General features: G+C 41.9%; 1 protein-coding gene and 1 long non-coding RNA gene across 2 annotated transcripts in view; one reads left to right on the top strand and one right to left on the bottom strand.

Annotated features, from left to right (window-relative positions):
- LOC111826189 overlaps positions 1–589 on the bottom strand; it is a 3,930-nt gene extending 3,341 nt beyond the window's left edge. Inside the window, exon 1 of the long non-coding RNA XR_002829476.1 lies at positions 384–589. This is a non-coding gene — a long non-coding RNA (uncharacterized LOC111826189). The remainder of the gene's footprint in view (positions 1–383) is intronic.
- Positions 590–881: 292 nt separating this feature from the next.
- Positions 882–22,213, top strand: part of RBL1 (RB transcriptional corepressor like 1) — an 85,625-nt gene continuing 64,293 nt past the window's right edge. Inside the window, 8 exon segments of the mRNA XM_006089523.3 lie at positions 882–1,350; positions 1,352–1,384; positions 1,386–1,472; positions 6,146–6,279; positions 18,111–18,311; positions 18,682–18,746; positions 18,850–18,978; positions 19,086–19,246. Of these exon segments, the coding sequence (XP_006089585.1) occupies positions 1,315–1,350; positions 1,352–1,384; positions 1,386–1,472; positions 6,146–6,279; positions 18,111–18,311; positions 18,682–18,746; positions 18,850–18,978; positions 19,086–19,246 (846 nt within the window). The 5' untranslated portion in view covers positions 882–1,314.

Raw genomic sequence — 22,213 nt, 5'->3', positions numbered from 1 at the left:
GGCCTTGAATGAGGAGGAGCCAGACCAGCAAAGATCTTGTGCAGCGTGTATGGGGTCATCTGATCAGCACGTGGCAAAGGCCTTGAAGCAAGAACGAGCTTGGTAGCTTGGCGTTTTGGAGGTTCCAAAACGAAGCAATGAGGCTGAACGTTACTATATGTCTAAGGGGTAGGGGTGGGAGAGCAAAGCCCTAAATAGGGTGGGGCCCGATCACAAGGGGCCTTGTAGGCCATGGAAAGGAAGTTTGGAGACTATTTTAAAGGCAAGAGGAATCTTTTGAAGGATTTTTAGTGAAGGAATGACATGCGGTCGCCAACTGGCGGTCCGCGGACCGCTGGGGGTCCGTGAGGTCCCAAAGGCTGGCGACCACAGCTCTGATTTACCTTTTCAAAGCTCACTCTGGTGCCTCCTGAAGCAGGGGTTTCGGTGGAGCAGAAGGTACGTCTCGATGCCAGTGCCATGCCTTCGGGTTTATGCTCAGGCATCCCTCAGCCTAGAATGACTGTACTGAGACAGTTCCCAGGGTCCAGGGAGCTGAAAAGAGGCCCCCTCACTGCATCTCTCTGAATCCAGGTCAAGCCTTGTTTAGCGATCAGGAAGATATGGGGAGCTGTCCCCTAAGATCCTTGCTTCACCAACAATTCAGTCATTAAAACGGCACGCTCACTTACCTGGCGCAGGAGACACTGAGGAGCGCCCCACAAGGTCCTCCCACCACCCCCCTCCATCCCATCCCCCCGTCCGCTGTCAAGGGACCACTTTTTTCTGTTCCCTCCACCATCTCCTAACTCAAGGGGCAAGTCTCAGATTATGTTTGGCGCCGCGGAGCAGTGACACACCAGGCCCGAGCGTAGGCGGGACAGAGGAGCCTTCTCCCTAAGGTGATCGAGGCCACCTCGCAACAGACAGCCCAGCCACACCCAGGCCGGAGAGCCGCTGGGACAAGGGCGACGCCGCCGGCTTCAGGGCAGTATATGGACTACAACTCCCAGCAGACTCTGCGCGCAAAGTGCTGATCCCTCCGCTTCCAATTTGCCCAGCCAGCTGCGCCCACCGTTGCCCGCCAAGAGCCAAGTCCAGGTTTTTTTTCAGGACCCGAAGTCCGTCTTCTTATCATATTTCCGAAGAGGGACCGCTTGGAGCCCTGGAGGAGAAACGGACTTCTTTGCGGCGAAACGCGGAGGCAGACCATCGAAGAGACGCCGCTCTGCAGCTGCGATTTTCGCGCGCTTTGGCGCAGGGGGTTGTGGGTAGCGCGCCCAGAAGGAGCCAAGAGAGGGGTTTGTGATCGTGCCGCCCGCAGGGCCTGCGAAGATGTTGGAAGACGAGTCCCACGCCGAGGGGGCGGCCGGTGGTCGCCGCGGCCGGGGAGGCGCTGCAGGCCCTTGTGCCAGGAGCTGAACCTGGACGAGGGGAGCGCGGCCGAAGCCCTGGACGACTTCACCGCCATCCGGGGCAACTACAGCCTAGAGGTGAGCGGCGGCAGGTGGGCTGCCGGATCCCACCCGCGCCAGGCCCCACCCCGGCTCCGCCCCCACCCCCACCCTTCCCTGTGGGGCGGTGGGAGTTTCCCCACCCAGAAGGGTCGCCGCCCAGCCGGGCGCCGCCGAGTGCGAAATTGGAAGGAAGGGCGAGTATAGATCATTCCGTCCATTTTTCATTTGAGGCGGGAAAGTGAAGTTCGGAAAAGGAGCAGTTTGCCCAAGGTCACAAGTTCCTCAGAGAATCCCTCGACTCCAGACCAGACTTCCCTCCACCCCGCCAAACTCTACAAACTTCCGGGCACTGCCCTTACATCTATTAAAAATCAATACGATAGTGATAAAAGCTAAAATGAATTGTGTGCCAAGACATGACTGCTCAGCGCTTTAAATCTCACTTAGTTCTCGCTACAACCCCTTGAGCACCTTCTGTGACCCCCTTTCCGCGGGGGAGAAGCTGAGCCCCAAGAGCTTAAGGCACTTGGTTGCCTCAGGTCACACCCGGGGTTGGCGGTGGAGCCAGACTGCGGAGTCGGAGCCTTTTAGCCTGGCCACCCTTCCGCCTCCCGAGGGCGGGGTATGGGTTGCTCGCTCAGCAATCAGATCAAAGGCGATGTCCATACAAGCTCTCTCTCAGCTCCAGGTCCCTCCTCTCCCAGACGGGGACACTTAGATTGTCCTGATGCGTTAGCACCGTGTCTCTGGCTGTCATTATAGATGATAGAAAATCGAATAAATGTAGGCTGTCATTATGCGGTTTTCCCCCAGCCATTCTTGCATTTAATCCTCACAACAGCCCAGTGAGCATGGCAAAGCAGTGTTATACCTGCTTTCCAGGTAATACCAAGGCCCAGAGGATTGCCTTGCCCTGGATCATTCTATTTATTATAGGAACTCGGGTAAGCACAGGCTCTGTAGAGGCGGTAGAATTGTGGTGGAATGTGTTTCAATAATTACTCCAGTGGCTTTGCATTCAGAGGTTCTCAGGACCCAAGGGGCCTGGACTCACCCATAGAGTGCTCCACTGACTCACTAGCCAGTGGAATCATTAAGTGTGCTGCATTGAAAGGCATGGAGTTGGAAATTTGCAGTTGAGTGTAAGTGTCTGTATATAAGGGCAAAGCACCCAAGAGTGACTCTTGTATGTCTCCAGGGTAGGACTAGATAGACTGGGTAAAGGACATACCCAGTATGCATCTGTGGGAAGCATGACTGGAAAGCTGAGGAAAGAATAAGAAAGTAAGGGATATTATGAATTATGGCCTCCCAATGAAAACAAACTGATATTTTAAAATATTTTTTATTGATTTCAGAGAGGAAGGGGGAGGGAGAGAGAATCATTGATCGGCTGCTTCCTGCATGCCCCCCACTGGGGATCAAGCTTGCAACCCCAGTAACCAGGAATTGAATCTGGACCTCCTGGTTCATCAGTTGATGCTCAAACATGGAGGTACACCAGCCAGGCAACAAACTGATTTTTAAAAGCCTGAGAAAGCATTTCTGACATATCAGGTCCTCATTTGGTCATAGTGAATAAGCATTTACTGAGTGCCAAGTCTAGGCCAGTGATGGCAAACCTATGACACGCGTGTCAGAGGTGACACGCAAATTCATTTTTTTGGTTGATTTTTCTTTGTTAAATGGCATTTAAATATATAAAATAAATATCAAAAATATAAGTCTTTGTTTTACTATGGTTGCAAATATCAAAAAATTTCTGTATGTGACACGGCACCAGAGTTAAGTTAGGGTTTTTCAAGATGCTGACACGCTGAGCTCAAAAGGTTCGCCATCACTGGTCTAGGCATTAAACTAGGCACCTCTTTCAGATTCTTGAATATGCCAAGTGTTCCCACTTACGTGCTTTCTCCATTCCATTCCCTCTACCGGAAAACTTTCCCCTCACCCCCTATCCCAGGGAAAATTGAAGAGCTAGATTTCCAATTAAGGCAGAGTTGATCAAGACAATCTTAAATGCTTGATTTAGAAAGCATAGATGTGTGAATTAAGATTTCCTTTTTTTTTATTAAGATTTTCTGATTTTTTTTTCTACCCAAAGTGTTTTATTTTCTTCTGTCTTTGTTTTTGGTGAAAGGCTCTTGAAGTAGGCATTTTCATATATCTGCTGCTTCCTAAGAACCCCTCTCCCCAGCCATACTTCTCTAATCTACCTACTCGTAACAAACTCCTACTTACATTTCCCTCTATCATTTCTTCTTATAGCATAGTAGAGGCCCGATGCATGAAATTCGTGCATGGAGGCAGAGGGAGGTCCCTCAGCTCTTCCTACGCCCACTCGCAGTCCAGGAGCCCTCGGAGGATGTCCTTAGGGCTGCCACAGAGGATGTCCTTAGCACTCCTGCATTGAGCGTCTGCCCCCTGGTGGTCAGTGCACGTCATAGCGATTGGTTGTTCCACAGTTCAGCTGATTTGCATATTAGCCTTTTATTATATAGGACTAGAGGCCCGGTGCATGAAATTGGTGCATGGGGGCGGGGGGCGACCCTCAGCCCAGCCTGCACCCTCTCCAGTCTGGGACCCCTTGGGGGATGTCCTTCTCACAATCTGGGACCACTGGCTCCTAACTGCTCGCCTGCCTGCCTGATAGCCCCTCACAGCCCCCCCTGCCAGCCTGGTCGCCCCACGCAGTCTGCTGTTTGGTCATTTGGTTGCCCCACACTGCCCCCCACTGCCGGCCTAGTTGCCCCATGCAGCCTGCTGTTCGGTCGTTTGGTCGTCCCTCACTAACCCCCCTGCCGGCCTGGTCCCCCCACGCAGCCTGCTGTTCGGTCATTACTGTGAGGATGTCCTGACCAATTTGCATATTACCCTTTTATTAGTATAGATATCTCACCAGTTACAGATAATAGTGTTTGTTCTTCTTAGCTCTAGACTTGGAGTTCCATGAGGTCAGAAACCATCTTTGTATTTCTAAAACCTAGCATCAAGGACTCAAAATAGATAATATAGGTGACTTTATTTTTTAAAGGAAAAAACTCAAAGCAATAATTCTGGTACTTAAATTTTTTTATCTTAATGGTGTTTTCATATAGTAGTCTGTATCCAAAGGCTCTATAACACTTTCTATTCCCACATAATTCATTAATTAAGTCTTTAAAAAATATTCAACCTTAAGCTTACCTTCCTCTCTTTTTTTTTACCTCCCTTTTTTAATGCCTTGAACAAATAAGACTTTTTACTACTTTAGGGTAGGAACACTGGATTTTAGCTTTATTTGTGGCCACTCATTTCTTCCCACCCCTTTTGGATTATTGCAAGAAATCTATCAGTCTTTTCATCCTTCTAGAGCAGAAGTGAGGAACTTTTTTTTTTTTTTTTTTTTTTTTTTTTGCTAAAGGGCTATTTGGATATTTATAGCATCATCTGCAGGCCATACAAAATTATCAAGTTAAAAATTAGCCTGCTAGCCCCAGCTGGTTTGGCTCAGTGGATAGAGCGTCAGCCTGCAGACTGAAGGGTCCCGGGTTCGATTCCAGTCAAGGGCACATGCCTGGGTTGCGGCCTTGGTCCCCAGTGGGGGGGCATGCAGGAAGCAGCCGATCAATGATTCTCTCTCATCATTGATGTTTCTATCTCTCTCTCCCTTTCCCTTCCTTTCTGAAATCAATAAAAATATACTTTTTAAAAAATTAGCCTGCTATATTTAGTCAAACTTTTAATTAACTCACCCCTCATGCCTTGGCAGGGCCAGACTAAATGATTTTGCGGGGCTTATACAGCCTGAGGCCAGACATTCCCCACCCCCTGTTCTCCAGTCTGGTCTTAAAGAAGATCTGCAAAGCAGTGAATAGCAACAGTAGTATGCCAATGGACATGGACAACAGGGGGATGAGAGCATGAGTGTGTTGGTGGGGAGGTTGGGGGTTAATGGAGGGGATGAGGACACATTTGTAATACCTTAACGAATAAAGAATTTAAAAAAAACAAACAAAAAAATACAGTAGTATGTTCTGCTTTGAAATTTGTGTCTACCTCTTAACTTGAATTTCACATAGAGATCATCAATGAAATCATGAAGTGATTCTAGTTTGAATATATGTCAAGTCTACCTCAGAGAATTGTGTTGAATTATCAAATGCCACCTTTTTTGTAGCGTTATAAATTGAGATATCTGCTAAAATAGAGAGCCATACTTACTATTTTAAAGATTGGGTAAATAATTCCCCCAATTTTTACCTTACAAAAATGACAGTCTCCTTTATGTTGTTCAAGATAGATGTTTTTATGTGTGATTCCCTTGTCATCTTTCTACTGTTCTTTCCTTTCTCTGCCAAACTAGATAAAAAATGGTGGAAAGGAATTTTGGCATCATCAAGGCCATGACTGGTGTTTTAAAATCGAGAAAGCTAGTGCTGAGAAATTTTAAGACAACTCTTTCAGTAATATTATATTTGAGTATAAGTGAGAGATCTAGCTTTGGATTAATACTGATTTAGCATGTTATGCAGGACTGAAAATAAGAAGTTTTACACCTACTATTGCAGCTAACTAAGCTTTGTGACCTTAGGCTAATAATTCCTTTCTCTGGCCTGTTATATACAGAATGAATATTAGACTAGATAATTCAAAGATCTCTTCTGGTTCTAGAGTTCAAGCATTTTAACATAATAAATTCATTTTGCTACTTGTCTTTTGCCTGCCAGGGAGAAGTTATACACTGGTTGGCATGTTCATTATATGTTGCATGCCGCAAAAGCATTATTCCCACAGTTGGAAAGGGTATCATGGAAGGAAATTGTGTTTCACTTACCAGAATACTACGTTCAGCTAAATTAAGGTAAAGCGCTTTGATTTTTCAAACATTGTTTTATAAGTCCTAAATTGAATTTTAGAATTTAATTTCTCTTTATTTTAAAACATTTAATTTCATTCTTTTTTTTAAAAACATCATTGTTTTGTAAGCTTGTTATCATATTGATATTCTTTCCCAGTTCTCCTTTGTATTTCAAATCTTTGGCTTGATTCTTGCGATCCTCTAGTTTGCTGTTGAAACTCTGCTTAATATTCTTTATTTCAGTCAGTGTATGCTTAATTTCTAGTTGGTCCTTTTCATACCCTCGATGGTCTCACTAGATTTCTTGAGGATCTCACTACATTTATCGGCGGTCTCACCCGTCTTTTTGAGGGTCTTACTAAATTTGTCGGCGGTTTCTAGAAAGTTCTTGAAAAACCTTAAAAGTGTGGTTTTGAACTCTATATCCAATAGTTTGCTTTCCTCCATTTCTGTCATTTGTGTCCTGTTTCTTTGTCTCCGCATTTTTTATGCTTCTCTGTGTTGATAGAGTGGCTTTCTGTGCTAGATGTCCTATAGGGCCCAGTGGCTCAGCCTCCCCAATTACCTGAGGTGGACACTCTTGGTGCACCCCCTTGTGAGCTTTGTGCACAGTCTTGTTGTAGTTAAGCCTTGATTGTTGTAGGTATTACTGGGAGGAATTGACCTCCAGGGCAATTGGCTGTGAGAATCAGCTGTGTCTGCAGTGGGAGAACTTCTGTGCTGGAGACATCCATCCAGGGCAAGACTTGCTTCAGTGGGGCTTTGGTGCTCACTGAGTCTGCCCCCTGAATGTGTCCTTTATGGGTCTGAGGAGCTGCAATCTGGATGCTCCCACTCTGACCACCAGGGACACTGGCTCCTGGATCTCTAAGGAGGTGCTAATTTAGCCTCTGCCTGAGGCTATCCAGCAGGAGCCAGGTGTGAAGCAATGCAAGTTACCTGGGGCCTTTGGCCAGCTGCAATTTGTTAGGTAATTTTCAGATTGCAAAGGGCCAGGCCTTTCATATGCAAAAGCCTCCATGGGTGGCTTGCAGCTTGGGCGGGGCAAGCAGCTATGGCTGCCCTCAGAGGCCCTGCTTCTCAGTGTCCTGGCAATCGCTGCAAGCACCTCTGAGAGAAAGCCGCCCTTGAGTTCCCACCGATGCCATTCAGTCCAGTTTCTCCCGTATGAGTCTGGGTCCCCAGAGACTCGCCTGGAACTGGAGCTCAGAGCTTGAGACTCCCTCCCGATTGAAAAAGACAACCATGTCCTCAGCCACCAGCCCTCTCCGCATGCGCCTCCGTACCTCTCTACTTCCACACCACACCTCCTCTGAGTCTCGGTATGCTTTTCTCTTTCCTTCTAGTTGTAGAATTTCCACTCAGCCAGCTTTCCTGTGGTTTTGGATGATGTCCGTTCTGTCTTTTAGTTGTATTCTTGAAGTGGTTGTGTGAGGCAGCAATCTCTGGTGTTTACCTATGCCGCCATCTTGGTTTTCCTTCCCAGTTCTCCTTCCACTGCCTTTCTTCCTCAAATTCTTACTTCAACTAAGGCCTATGTACTAAATCTTTTTTTCCCTATAATTTTTTCATTAATTTTTAAAATTAATTTCAAGCACAAAGAATACCCATGTACGCTTGATCCAGATTCACCTATTATTAATATTTGCTTTATTATTTGATCTTTTTCTCTTAAATATTTTTTCCTCAACCATTTCAAATTAAGTTGTGTACATTATAGCCCTTTACACCTAAATACTTGAATATGTGTTTACTGAAATAACTATAATACAGTTATCAACTCCAGCAAAGTTAACATTGATACAATAATTTTATATAATCTGTCATCTCTATTCTAGTTTTATTAGTTAAGCCAATAATTTTTCTTTATAGCATTTTTTTTCTTTAGGTACAATCTCCAATCTAGAATCAAACATTACATTCACTTATATCTCTTTAATTTCCTTTAATCAGGAATATTTCCACAGCCTTTGTCTTTTATGACTTGACATTATTCTTTGCATAATCCAAAGAATCATAAATCATGCCAAAGCCAGTTGTCTTGCCAACACCAAAGTGAGTTCTGAATCCAAACACAAAGATGACATCTGGTGTGGTCTTAAACATTTTGGCTAGTTTTTCCCGAATTTCTGCCTTGGGTACTATTGCCTTCCCAGGGTGAAGGACTTCGATGACCATTTGCTTCTGTTGAAGTAGTCTGTTGGTCATGAACTTCCCGGTCCAGATAGCCACTGTGTCATTCATGATGAAGGTTCATCTTCAAGCAGCCACAGAGGGGAAAAGAGTGGTTTTTTAAATGTAGGCTGATCATTTTAAAAAGTTTTAAATCTCACATTCTTTTTTTTTTTTTTAATTCTCACCTGAGGATATATTTTTTTAATTGATTTTAGAGAGAGAGAAAGGGAGAGAGAAAAAAACATCAATGTGAGAGAGAAACATGGATCAGTTGCTTCCTGTATGTGCCCCGACTGGGGATCAAACCCACAGCCTAGGTATGTGCCCTGACCTGAAATTGAACCCACAGCCTTTCTGGATATGGGATGATGCTCCAACCAGCTGAGCCACCCAGCTGAGACAAGTGTCACATTCTTTTCTTTTCTTTTTATTGATTTCAGAGAGGAATGGAGAGGGAGAAAGAGATAGAAACATCAATGATGAGAATCATTGCTTGGCTGCCTCCTGCACACCAGCCACCTGAGACCAAGCCCACAACCCAGGCATATGCTCTGACTGGAATTTGAACCATGACCTCTGGTTCATAGGTCAATGCTCAACCACTGAGTCACTCCAGCCAAACAAGCATCACATTCTTAATTGCTAAAAAGACAGTAGACCAACATAATCATGTTCATTTAGAAAAATGAAAAAGAATTGCAAGTGTTATTTGCATTGATTTGTAATACTTTGGGCTATTGTCCAAATTTCAACTTTAAATGGTTATGTAGATCTTTATAGTCATGGGAAAATACCCATCAAATATTGTTAATAAATAATACTGCAAAACACTATACAGTGGAACCTCAGTTCTCAAACTTAATTTGTTCTGGAAGGCTGTTCAAGAAGCCATTTGTTTGAAAACTGAATCTTTTTTTTCCATTAGAAATAATGTAAATTGTAGTAATCTATTCCAGACCCCTAAATTATTCTCTGTTTTAACCTTTGTTAAAGGCAATACATGTCTAATGTACTGTTTAATCTATAAACAAACAATTCTTGCCCTGGCCAGTGTAGCTAGATGGTTAGACTTGCAGTGGTTCTCAACCTTCCTAATGCCGCGACCCTTTAATATAGTTTCTCATGTTGTGGTGACCCCCAACCATAAAATTACTTTATTTTATTTTATTTTTTAAATATATTTTATTGATTTTTTACAGAGAGGAAGGGAGAGAGATAGGGAGTTAGAAACATCGATGAGAGAGAAACATCAATCAGCTGCCTACTGCACATCTCCCACTGGGGATGTGCCTGCAACCCAGGTACATGCCCTTGACCGGAATCGAACCCAGGACCTTTCAGTCCACAGGCCAACGCTCTATCCACTGAGCCAAACCTGTTTTGGCCATAAAATTATTTTTGTTGCTACTTCATAACTATAATTTTGCTACTGTTATGAATCGTAATGTAAATATCTGATATGCTATATGTGTTTTGATGGTCGCGACCCACAGGTTGAGAACCGCTGGGTTAGAGCATCAGCGTGCACACTGAAGGTACCTGGTTTGCAGGTTTGATCCCTGCCCTGTGGGGATTTGACCAATCCATGTGTCTCTTTCATGTTGATTTCTCTCTCTCTCTCTCTCTCTCTCTCTCTCTCTCCCTCCCTCCCCCCCCTTCTTCCTCCCTCCTTTCTACTCTAAGAAAGTCAATGGAAAAGATATCCTTGGGTGAGGATTAACAAAACAAAACAAAAAAACCCAGCGTGGCTTAGTGGTTGAGCCTCAACCTATGAACCAGGAGATCACTGTTTGATTCCTGGTCAGGGCACATGCCAGGGTTGTCAGCTTCATCCCCAGTGCAAGAGGCAGCCAGTCAGTGATTCTCATCATTGATGTTTCTCTCTTTCTCTCCCTTTCCCTTCCTCTCTGAAAGCAAAAAAAGTATGTATTTTTAAAAAGTCAAGCACTCCACATCTTTTCTTAAAGTTATCAAACCACCTCCTACAAAGCCTTAAAACTAATCACTTTCAGCACTGGTTCCAGGGGTGCAGCATCTTTGCTTTTTCACATATCATTTCCTCCAAAATGCTGTCACAGGCTAAGGGCTTTTCATTTATCCAAATCAACAACAGTTTTTCTACCTCTTCAATTGCCTGTGATCATTGTTTTGTGAGCACTTTCACACCCTTAGCAGCATCAGCACACCTGATGGTGTCTTTATGCTTTAAAATTGTGCTAATGGTCCATTTCATCAGCAACAAAAGCAAAAAAAAAAAAAAAAAAAAGGCAAAAATTCACAGCACAATTTCCTGAGAGGTTAATAACATGAGGTTTAGCATTCTCTTATTTGTGGCCTGAGAGAGGCTTTTTGCCATGCTAATGCATCAACGTGAAAGGGTCGTCAGGTCAAGAATGAGTTTTGTTAGAAAACAGACATTTTTTCCATGAACTTGGTTGAGAACTGAATTGTTCGAGAACTGAGGTTTGACTATAAATATAGATGCACATGTGAAACTAGAAAATTCTTATTGAGTATTTATCTGTGTGCCAGGAACCACTTATGTTCTAAGGGTTTGCATGTCTTTAACCATTTAATCCTCACAGTTAATCCCATGAAATCTTAAACTGAGTCACCAAGAGGTTAAATTACTTCCAAGTCCATGCTATATTACACATGTATCTACACACAAATATTATATTAGTATGTCTCTGTTTTGAACTTTATTTATATTCAGCTTCAGTTTGCAAAAAAACTTAAAGCACCCTATCCGGTTTTGCTCAGTGGATAGAGCATCGGCCTGCGGACTGAAGAGTCCCAGGTTCAGTTCTGGTCAAGGGCATGTACCTTGGTTGCCGGCACATCCCCAGTAGGAGGTGTGCAGGAAGCAGCTGATCAATGTTTTCTCTCATCGATGTTACTAACTCTCTACCCTCTCTCTTCCTCTCTGTAAAAAATCAATAAAATGTATTTTTTTTTTAAATAAAACTTAAAGCAACTTCCAACTTTAAAAAAGTTTCATGTAAAAGTTTATTTTCCTATTAAGTGTAGTATTAAAAAGTAGTATCTGTTGTGCAATTTAAATTTTTAAAATATATTTTTATTGATTTCAGAGAGGTAGGGAGAAGAAGACAGAGATAGAAACATCAGTGATGAGAAAGAATCATTGATCAGCTGCCTCCTGCATGCCCCCTATGGGGATCGAGCCACAACCTGGGCATGTGCCCTGACTGGTAATCATACCCAGGATCCTTCAGTTCACAGGTCGTCGCTTTATCTACTGAGCCAAACCGACTAGGCTAACTTGTGATTTACTTTTTTTAACTTGTGATTTAAACCAAGATTATTTTCATTTATTATTTTGATATTGTAGTAGAACCAGAATGAAATTTAGTTCATGAAAAATTAATTTTTATACATTTTAATTGGAACATTGATGATGTTAATTTTTTACAATGTAATATTTTTTATCTTTTGAGTGCTATTAAAATTCAGTATTGTGCTGCTATTGGGATATATGAGCCATATTTTTTATCTCTGCTCTATAAATTTGTTTTTCTTGTTTGTGGGTGATGAAATACACATAACGAAATTTAACTTTTTAAAAGTTTTTTTTTTTTTTTTAAGAGAGAGGAACATCGATGTGAGAGAGAAATCGATCAGTTGCTTCCCATAGGCGCCCCAACCAGGGATTGAACCTGCAACCTGGGTATGTGCTCTGATGGGGAATAGAACATGCCACTTTTTAAAAAATATATATTTTTATTGATTTCAGAGAGGAAGGAGGAAGGATAGATAGAAACATCAATGATGAGAGTATCATTGATTGACTGCCTCCTGCATGCTCCCCACTGGGGACCTAGCCCACGACCTGGGCATATGCAAACCCAGGACCCTCAGTCCACAGGCCGACGCTCTATCCACTGAGCCAAACCAGCTAGGGCGAACATGCCACCTTTTGGTGTACAGGACAGAACTCCAACCAACTGAGTCATGGTGGCCAGGGCATAATTCATCATTTTAACCACTTTTATTTTTCCTTTAAAAAACCACTCCATGGCCTTGCAACAGTGCCAGGCTTCAGTTTCATTTTTTTAATCCTTATCCAAGGATATGTTTATTGATTTTTAGAGAGAGGAAAGGAGAGAAGGAGAAACATTGATGTGAGAGAGAAATGTTGATCAGCCGCCTCCCTTATGTGCCCCAACTGGGGATCAAACCTGCAACCTAGCTAGGTATGTGCCCTGACCAGGAATCAAACCTGCAGTCTTCTGGTTTATGGGATGATACTCCAAACAACCGAGCAACCAGCCCAGGCAGGGCCCATTTTAACCACTTTAAGTGTAGAGTTCAGTGGCAATAAATGCATTTTTATTGTTGTGCAAACATCTCCAGAACTTTTTCACCTTCCCAAACTGAAACTTCATAACAATTAAACAATATCTTCTTTCCTCTCCTGCTAACCCTGGGTAACCTCCATTCTACTTCCTGTCTCTGTGAATTTGACTATTCTAAATATCTACACCAGGGGTCCTCAAACTACAGCCCGCGGGCCACATGCAAATACAAATATTGTATTTGTTCCCATTTTGTTTTTTTACTTCAAAATAAGATATGTGCAGTGTGCATAGGAATTTGTTCATAGTTTTTTTTTAAACTATAGTCTGGCCCTCCAACAGTCTGAGGGACAGTGAACTGGTCCCCTGTTTAAAAAGTTTGAGGACCCCTGATCTACACTAATAAAAGACAAACATGCAAATTGACCATACCTTCCCTATGCCTTAAGCCATGCCCACCAGCCAATCAGCAACTATCTGCAAATTAACCCAGCCAAGATGGCGGCTGTGGCCACGGAGCTGGAGCAAGCAGGAGGCTTGGGTTGCCCCTGGCGATGGAGGAAGCCAAGCTTCCCGCCCCGCCCTGGCCGGCTCTGAGCTCCCCTCAAGGCTACAAAGTTTCAATTATAGAAGGTAAATAAATCCCAGAATAAAAAAAAAGAAAAAAAGAGAGGCTGGGAGCTTCCTTTGCTGGGCGGCTTGGCCAGCCTGAAAATGGCCCTCAGCCCCTCACCCAGACTGGCCAGGCACCCCAGTGGGGACCTCCCACCCTAAAGGGGGTGTGGCCAGCCTGCAAACAGCCATCAGCCCCTCACCCAGGCTGGCCAAACCTCCATGGGGTGAGGGTCCCCACTGGGGGGAGGGCTTGACCAGCCTGCAAACAGCCATCAACCCTTCACCCAGGTTAGCCAGGCATCCCAGTGGGAACCCCCACCCTGAAGGGGGTGTGACCAGCTACAAACAGCCATCAGCCCCTCATCCAGGCTGGCCAGCCACTCCAGTGGGGACCCCCACCTTGAAGGGGGTGTGACTAGCCTGCAAACACCCATCAGCCCCTCACCCAGGCTGGCAAGGCACTTCAGCGGGACCCCCAACCTGATCTGGGACACCCTTCAGGGCAAACCAGCCGGCCCCCACCCGTGCACCAGGCCTCTATCCTGTCTAATAATAGACAAACATGGTAATTGACCATACCTTCACTATGCCTCCCATTGGCTAATCAGCGAGATATTCAAATTAACCCAACCAAGATGGCGGCCGGCAGCCACACAGCTGAAGCGAGCAGGAGGCTTGCTTGCTCCAGTGATGGAGGAAGCCAAGGTTCCCCGCCTACCACGGCCCGGCTCTGAGCTCCAAAAGCAACAAAGTTTCAATTATAGAAGCTAAACAAACCCCAGATACCTGCTTTCAGCAGGCCGTGGCCTCAGAGCTGGAGCAAGCAGGAGCCCGGCTCTCAGCTCCAGTTACGGCAACAAAGTTTCAATTATAGAAGGTAAATAAATCCCAGAATAAAAAAAGAAAAGAAAAAAAGGAGAGGCTGGTAGCTTCAGTCGCCGACCAGCCTGAAAACGGCCCTCAGTCCCTCACCCAGGCTGGCCAGGCACCCAAGCGGGACCCCCACTCTGATCCGGGACACCCTTCAGGGCAAACCAGCCGGCCCCCACCCGTGCACCAGGCCTCTATCCTATATAGTAAAAGGATAATATGCAAACTGACCCTAACAGCAGAACAACTGGGAATGACTGGTCACTATGACACACACTGACCACCAGGGGGCAGACGCTCAATGCAGGAGCTGTCCCCTGGTGGTCAGTGCGCTCCCACAGGGGGAGCTCTGCTCAGCCACAAGCCAGGCTGATGGCTGGCAGTACAGCGGTGGTGGCGGGAGCCTCTCCCGCCTCCTCAGCAGCACTAAGTATGTCCGACTACAGCTTAGGTCTGCTCCCTGCTGGTAAGTGGACATCCCCCGAGGGCTGCCGGGCTGCGAGAGGGATGTCTGACTGCCAGCTTGGGCCCGATCCCTCAGGGAGCAGGCCTAAGCCAGCAGGTGGACATCTTTCGAGGGGTCCCAGACTGCGAGAAGGCACAGGCCGGGCTGAGGGACCCCCCGAGTGCACAGATTTTTGTGCACCGGGCCTCTATTCTCATATAAATGAAATCAAACAGTATTTGCCCTTTTGTCACCAGCTTATTTCACTTGGCATAACACCTTTAAGGAAGGATACAGCATATGAATACTTAGCATAATGTCTTTAAGAAAATGACTGATTTAAAAGCTAGGGCTGACCTATATATATTTTTCTCTTTTTAAAAAATTAAATTTATTGCAATAATACTGGTTAATAACATAAATTTTAGGTGTAAAACTTTGTAATACGGTATCTGTATACTCTATTGTGTGCTCACCACCTCGAGCCTAGTCTCTTTGTCACCGTAATATCTGACCTTCTTTACCCTCTTTCTTCTCCCCCCACCTCCTTTCCCCTCTGGTAACCAGCATTCTGTTGTCTGTATCTATAACTTTGGTTTTTTTGTTTGTCTGTTGCTTTTTGTTTTATATCCCACATATGAGTTGAAACTATATACAGTTCTTGTCCTTTTCTGACTTATTTCACTTAGCATAATACACTCAAACTTATTTTTTCTAATGAACCTGGAATAGCTTATTCTAGAAAGTAAGGAAGTGCTCAAAAAAAAATGTTTGGGACATATCCAAGGGACATAGGAGCTAATTTGAAAATGTTTCCAGTAGTAGCCAAACCTGGGATAATTTGAGCATCAAAATGAATAGGGACAGTTATGAATTATAATTAACTGAATGAATTTTATACTGATGATAAATAGGGGAGAAGGGAAAGCTCCTTTTTATATTAGAATGCCAATTAATAAATGTAGAAGAAATTATAGAGTTGGGGCAGGGGGAATCACCATTTCACAAATTCATAGTAATGATTGGGGGAAAAATTTTCAATGGATGCTAAAACTAGGGAATAGAAGTTTGATGAGAAGCAGAATATTTACATAATTCCAAAGATTCTCCTCAGTTACTAATTACAAAGGGAAAGATAGTATCTTGGAGGTGGAAAACTGGGCAGATCCTACCTAAATCAAGTACAGAGTTATCAATAATAACCTATGGATATGGTCCACTGAGAAGGATATGACATCACTTGTGCAGTACTCTGTCAAAAATACATGGCCTAAATCTAATGGGAGCATGAAACAAACCCAAATTACAGACATACTACAAGGTAAGATCAGTAAAATGATAACAATGTTTAAGTTTTTTTTTTTTTTTTTTTTTTAAACATTTTGTTGTACTTTGTTCCAGGTTAGAACAGCCCTTTGGGGGATAGGAATAAATACAATAGATTTATAAGGGGATGTATTAGTCAAGGCTCTTGTTTATAAAAAAAAACACCTATCATATCTGGCTAATTTGAGGAGAAAAGAAATTTACTAAAAGGATATTGGATAGTTGACAAAGTCTTGAGAATACCTGACAGAGTCTTAAGGATGACTTAAAACATTAAACTTGGAAAGAACAAAAGGAGGCTGACTACACAGCCAAAGAGCTTATCACAGGATACATCTAATAGGGAGTGATACAGTTTGCATGGCCAGCAGTGCCATCCCTGGACATTGATACAGTATTTGCTCCTAAGAGCTGAATATTGTTATTGATCCTACTATAAGAATTTACCACTTCCTCACTTCTCTGTACCACCAGGTCCTGATTCAAAATCCCAAACATATATCAAATCAAGGACCTCAGGTTTTGTGCCTTCACTCTAACTTCCAATGAAGCTGATGTATCTTGTAGAAGGCAAAACTCAAAAGTGGGGAATTACCCTAGCTGGTTTGGCTCAGTGGATAAAGTGTCGGCCTGCAGACTGAAGGGTCCCAGGTTCTATTCCAGTCAAGGTCACATGCCTGGGTTGCAGGCTTGATCCCCAGTAGGGGGCATGCAAGAGGCAGCCGATCAATGATTCTCATTATTGATGTTTCTATCTCTCCCTCTCCCTTCCTCTCTGAAATCAATAGAAATATTTTTTTTTTTAAAAAAGGGGGAATTCCTCAGACAAGGAAAGGATTTCTTTCACATGCTGAGCATACCACATTTCCAAAAACAAAGTCCTCCATAAAGGACTAATTTGTCAGTCAAAATATTTAGTAATCTGTCAATTTTATTTCACTACTCTTGTTAAGAATCATTTAAAGAGACTCTTAGAGTCTCAGATTTCAATCAGTAGGAGGGGAGTTTGAATATCTGTGGACAATTAGCTGATGATGTCTTTCATCACCTTTTTAAAAAATTTTTTTACAATATATTTATTGATATCAGAGAGGAAGAGAGAGAAACATCAGTGATGAGAGAGAATCATTGATCAGCTGCCTCCTACATGCCCCCTACTGGGGCTTCCATCACCTTTTTAAAAAAATTACAAGTATTGCCCAGTTGGTGTGGCTCAGTGGTTGAGCGTTGACCTATGAACCAGGAGGTCAGGGTTCAATTTCAGTCCAGGTACATGCCTGGGTTGTGGGCTAGATCCCCCGTGGGGGGGCGTGCAGGAGGCAGCTGATCAAGGACTCTCATCATTGATGTTTCTATCTTTCCCTCTCTTTTCCTCTCTCTCTAAAATCAATAAAAACATATTTCAAAAATTACAAGTGCCATTCCATATATATATGTGTGTGTGTGTGTACATATATATATAATAGATACATATATATACACACACACAGTTAAATGCACTTTAACACTACAGATTTTTGATCTAAGACCATGCTAACATAGACATAAAAAATGTCCCCATAATTGAATAAGCCAGAAAAGAAAAGTAATAATCTATTAAGTTATTTTCTAGGTATGTACTACCTTCTTAGTTTATATTTAATGGTGGAACCACACATTGGAACATAAACACTTGAATTTTATTCTGAACCTGTAACTGTCTGATACTTTGTGATCAACTTCTAGAATCCACAACTTGGGATATTCTGTCTTTCCTCAAACTAATTTTGTAAACTCATCAATCTGTTGACTAACATTAATTTATATTTGGCTTATTGTCTAGGTGCAGTAGGTAGATAGGAGTTGTCACTCCCTGTATAGTAGAAGATATGGTATATAATGACCACTTATTCAAAATCTAAATTCCCATGATGATTCTGGGAACCAAAATAATTTCATAGCACTTGGGGAGTGAGGTTTTTTGCCTTTTTTTTTTTTTTTTAAATAAATTCAGGCTGTTTAATAAAGATTCGTAGGCATAAATAGAAGTTTTCTTTTCCGTCCATTATATGGACTCATTTTAAAGTTGTTTTTTTCTATTTGTTTAGTTTAATACAGTTTTTTAGTAAAATGAAGAAGTGGATGGACATGTCAAACCTGCCACAAGAATTTCGTGAACGTATAGAAAGATTAGAAAGAAATTTTGAGGTGTCTACTGTAATTTTCAAAAAATTTGAGCCAATATTTTTGGATATATTTCAAAATCCATATGAAGAGCCACCAAAGTTACCACGAAGCAGGAAGCAGAGGTGAGACCCTTAATCCTTACATCATTGACATAAAAAGTATGATATAAAGTCATTAGGGCTATTTGCATTTTTAAAACTCTACTTTTAAAACTTAAGTTTCTATTAAAATCCATTTATAATTACCCATATCTGGAAATTCAGGGTAATAATTTCACTTACTTTTTTATGTTCTGATTATTTTATGCATATTGGAAAGACTTATTTAAGTTTGTTTAAATTAAGCAGAGATTGTCCTTTGTGAGTGGAATTTTATATGTAATTTAACTTTATTATTTGTTATTTATATTTACTGTTTCAGTTTAAATGGCAGCTGTGGAGTGATATTTAGCAAGTTAGTAATATAAAAAGTACATTTCCCCCCTTTTTTTAGGAGGAGTCCTTGCAGTGTTAAGGATCTCTTTAATTTCTGTTGGACACTCTTTGTTTATGCTAAGGGTAAGGTGATACTTTTCAGTGGTTTTACATTTCTTCTGTGGGAACTTGTTGCTATTTGATATTAGAGGTTTCTGGGTTTTGTGTGTCTCTTTTTCTTACAAAGGTAATTTTCGTATGATTGGAGATGATTTAGTAAACTCTTATCATTTACTTCTGTGCTGCTTGGATCTGATTTTTGCCAATGCCATTATATGCCCAAATAGAGGAGATTTGCTAAATCCATCATTTAAAGGTAAGACTTTATTTATTTTTGAAAACCGATTATCAGTTTTTAGAAAAAGTTTTAAAAACTGACCATATTCTTTCCCCCCTGTTGCTTTTCATACCCTGTCATACTAGGATTGCCATCTGATTTCCATACTGCTGACTTCAGGGCTCCTGAAGAGCCTCCCTGCATCATTGCTGTACTGTGTGACCTGCATGATGGACTTCTAGTAGAAGCAAAAGGAATAAAGGAGCATTACTTTAAGGCGGATATTTGAAAACTCTTTGAGAGGAAGGTACTGTACTTATTAAATGACCGAGATTTTTAGGAGTTAGGAGCAGTAACCTCAAAGGAAGAAATAATGTTTTAAAGATTCAGAGTCAAGATTTCCAGGTTTCAGTCTCTGCCATGTTGCAGAATTGGCCTATAATGTGAGGAACAGCCATGACCAATTATGTATACTATCAAGTAAAAATACACTGTCAGAGGTAACTATAGGAGGGTCTGATGAAAAATTATGAAAAACAGGAGGTCAGAGTAAGCTAATTTACTGCCACAATTTGAATAATTCCTATTTACTAGAGGTAGGATGCAGATAACAACTATAGCTTTAATTCTTTACAAATAGAGCAGAAAATCCTGTATAGTTTTGTAGACACTTGCAGACTATATGTGTGCATTCTAGTTTGTTTTCCTCAAGAATTTACCTAGCTATTTCTATATTTGTGAAGTGGCTTATTCCTTTAGGACTCAATTTTTCATTTCCTGAATATTCAGCCTTTTAATCCAGCTAGACCTTGAGTTTTCTCTTTAGTGAAAAAGGTAGTTTGGATTAGGTTATCATGTGGTTCCTCTCTGCCAATATTATGAGATTTTTCTTCAAGCATAAAGTCTTTCCTAACTGGATTCTTTGTCTCTTACACATACTTTTGTACTTAGTTTTATATTTCCTAAAATATGTATGTGTGTGTGTGTGTGTATCATGACTCTATATGTATGTTAAACATCTTCAGTAAACTTCTAAGGAAACTCAAAAGTTATGTCTGTTGTACTCTGCAGAAGCAGCACACTAGCGGCCTCTGAGTATGATGATTGTACATCTTGGTTTCTTTGGATTATTTGGCTTTGGGCTGTTGTCTTAGCACAGGGGTGGGAAACCTTTTTTCTGCCAAGGGCCATTTGGATATTTTTAACATCATTTGAGGGCCATACAAAATTATCAGTTTAAAAATTAGCCTGCTGTATTTGGTCAACCATTTAATTAAATCACCCCTAATGCATTGGCAAGGCCAAATCAAATGATTTCCCACCCCTGTTTTGCATCATTATTATAGCATCTCCTTTCACCCTAAAAGTATCCTAGTTTGGACAGTGGTCCTCCTGCCCATGGGCCACAGGTATTTTGCTTGGTCTTTGTAGGGTGTTATTTATTTCATTTTGTTTTGTTCAATTTTTAATTTCCAGATAAAGACCTTATATATAAAAACCTTTCAAAAATCAGAAGCTATAGCAATATTGGTTTGGAATTTCTACATGACTTTACATGGGTAACTGTTGTCAAGCTAGATGATGGTCACTTCTTTGAAGATGGGAAATACCCTTTCTGCTCTCATCATTTATGTATATTGACCCCTGACCCTTAGGGCATTTGAGTTTACAACTCCTGATGTGTAGTAATCTTAAGTAGTGTGAATACACAAAAGTATTAACAACAGTATAGTTTTCCTCTCACCAATGATAGTACATATGTTTCCTTTGAATCTTTTGCTTGCCTAACACATTCAATATATGTTAGTTTACTTTCACCATAGACAAGTGTTTAAAATTGGATAGCTTTCATCAGAATAACTATGAAAATTTGCTAAAAATGCTGCCTCAGCCCAGGCCTTGAGGTCCATCAGTTTGCATTTTAAACAAGTTCTCTTAAATGATTCGTATATCACTAAAATTTGGAAACCTCTGCTAAAGACTGATTTTATTTTATTTTATTTTATTTTTTTTAAATCTTTATTGTTCAGATTATTACATTTGTTCCTCTTTTTTCCCCCCATAACTCCCCTCCTTCCAGCTCCCACCCCACCCTCCACCCTCACTCCCCACCCACTGAGTTCATCCATAGGTGCATGATTTTTGTCCAGTCACTTCCCGCATCTCCCACACCCCTTTTCCCCCAAGAATAGTCAGTCCATTCCCTTTCTATGTCCCTGATTCATTATAATCACCAGTTCATTCTGTACATCAGGTTATTTATTCACTTGATTCTTAGATTCATTTGTTGATAGATGCATATTTGTTGTTCATAATTTGTATCTTTACCTTTTTCTTCTTCTTCCTCTTCTTAAAGGATACCTTTCAGCATTTCATATAATACTGGTTTGGCGGTGATGAACTCCTTTAGTTTTTCCTTATCTGTGAAGCTCTTTATCTGACCTTCAATTCTGAATGATAGCTTTGCTGGATAAAGTAATCTTGGTTGTAGGTTCTTGGTATTCAGCACTTTGAATATTTCTTGCCATTCCCTTCTGGCCTGCAAAGTTTCTGTTGAGAAATCAGCTGACAGTCGTATGGGTATTCCCTTGTAGGTAATTGAGCCTCTTTCTCTTGCTGCTTTTAAGATTTTCTCTTTGTCTTTTGCTCTTGGCATTTTAATGATGATGTGTCTTGGTGTGGTCCTCTTTGGATTCCTTTTGTTTGGGGTTCTCTGCGCTTCTTGGACCTGTAAGTCCATTTCTTTCTCCAGGTGGGGGAAGTTTTCTGCCATTATTTCTTGAAATAGGTTTTCAATATCTTGCTGTCTCTCATCTTCTGGCACTCCAATAATTCTGATATTAGACCGCTTAAAGCTGTCCCAGAGGCTCCTTACACTATCTTCACACTTTCGGATTCTTTTTTCATTTTGCTTTTCCAATTGGGTGTTTTTTGTCGAATCTTTGGTTTGATTCTTGTGCTCCTCTGGTCTGCTATTGGGTATAATATTCTTTATTTCAGTCCGTGTATGCTTACTTTCTAATTTCTTTATCGTAGCATCGAGGGTCTCATTAGTTTTCGTGAGGCTCTGCACAAATTTATGGCAAGCCCTAAAAATTGCGATTCTTAGCTCCATATCCTCCATTTCTGTCATGTTTTTTTGTCTCCGCATCTTATATGCTTTCTTGGTGCACCCCCTTGTGGTCTCTGTGCGCAGTCTTGTTCTAACCAAGCCTTAATTGTTGTAGTTAACACTAGAGGGATTTGACCACCAGGCCGACTGGCTGTAGGAGAT

This window comes from Myotis lucifugus, unplaced genomic scaffold (assembly GCF_000147115.1).
Source record: "Myotis lucifugus unplaced genomic scaffold, Myoluc2.0 scaffold_60, whole genome shotgun sequence".
Taxonomy (NCBI): Eukaryota; Metazoa; Chordata; class Mammalia; order Chiroptera; family Vespertilionidae; genus Myotis; species Myotis lucifugus.
Note: the sequence above shows the minus strand (reverse complement) of the source record. Positions and strands in the feature narration are given on the sequence as shown.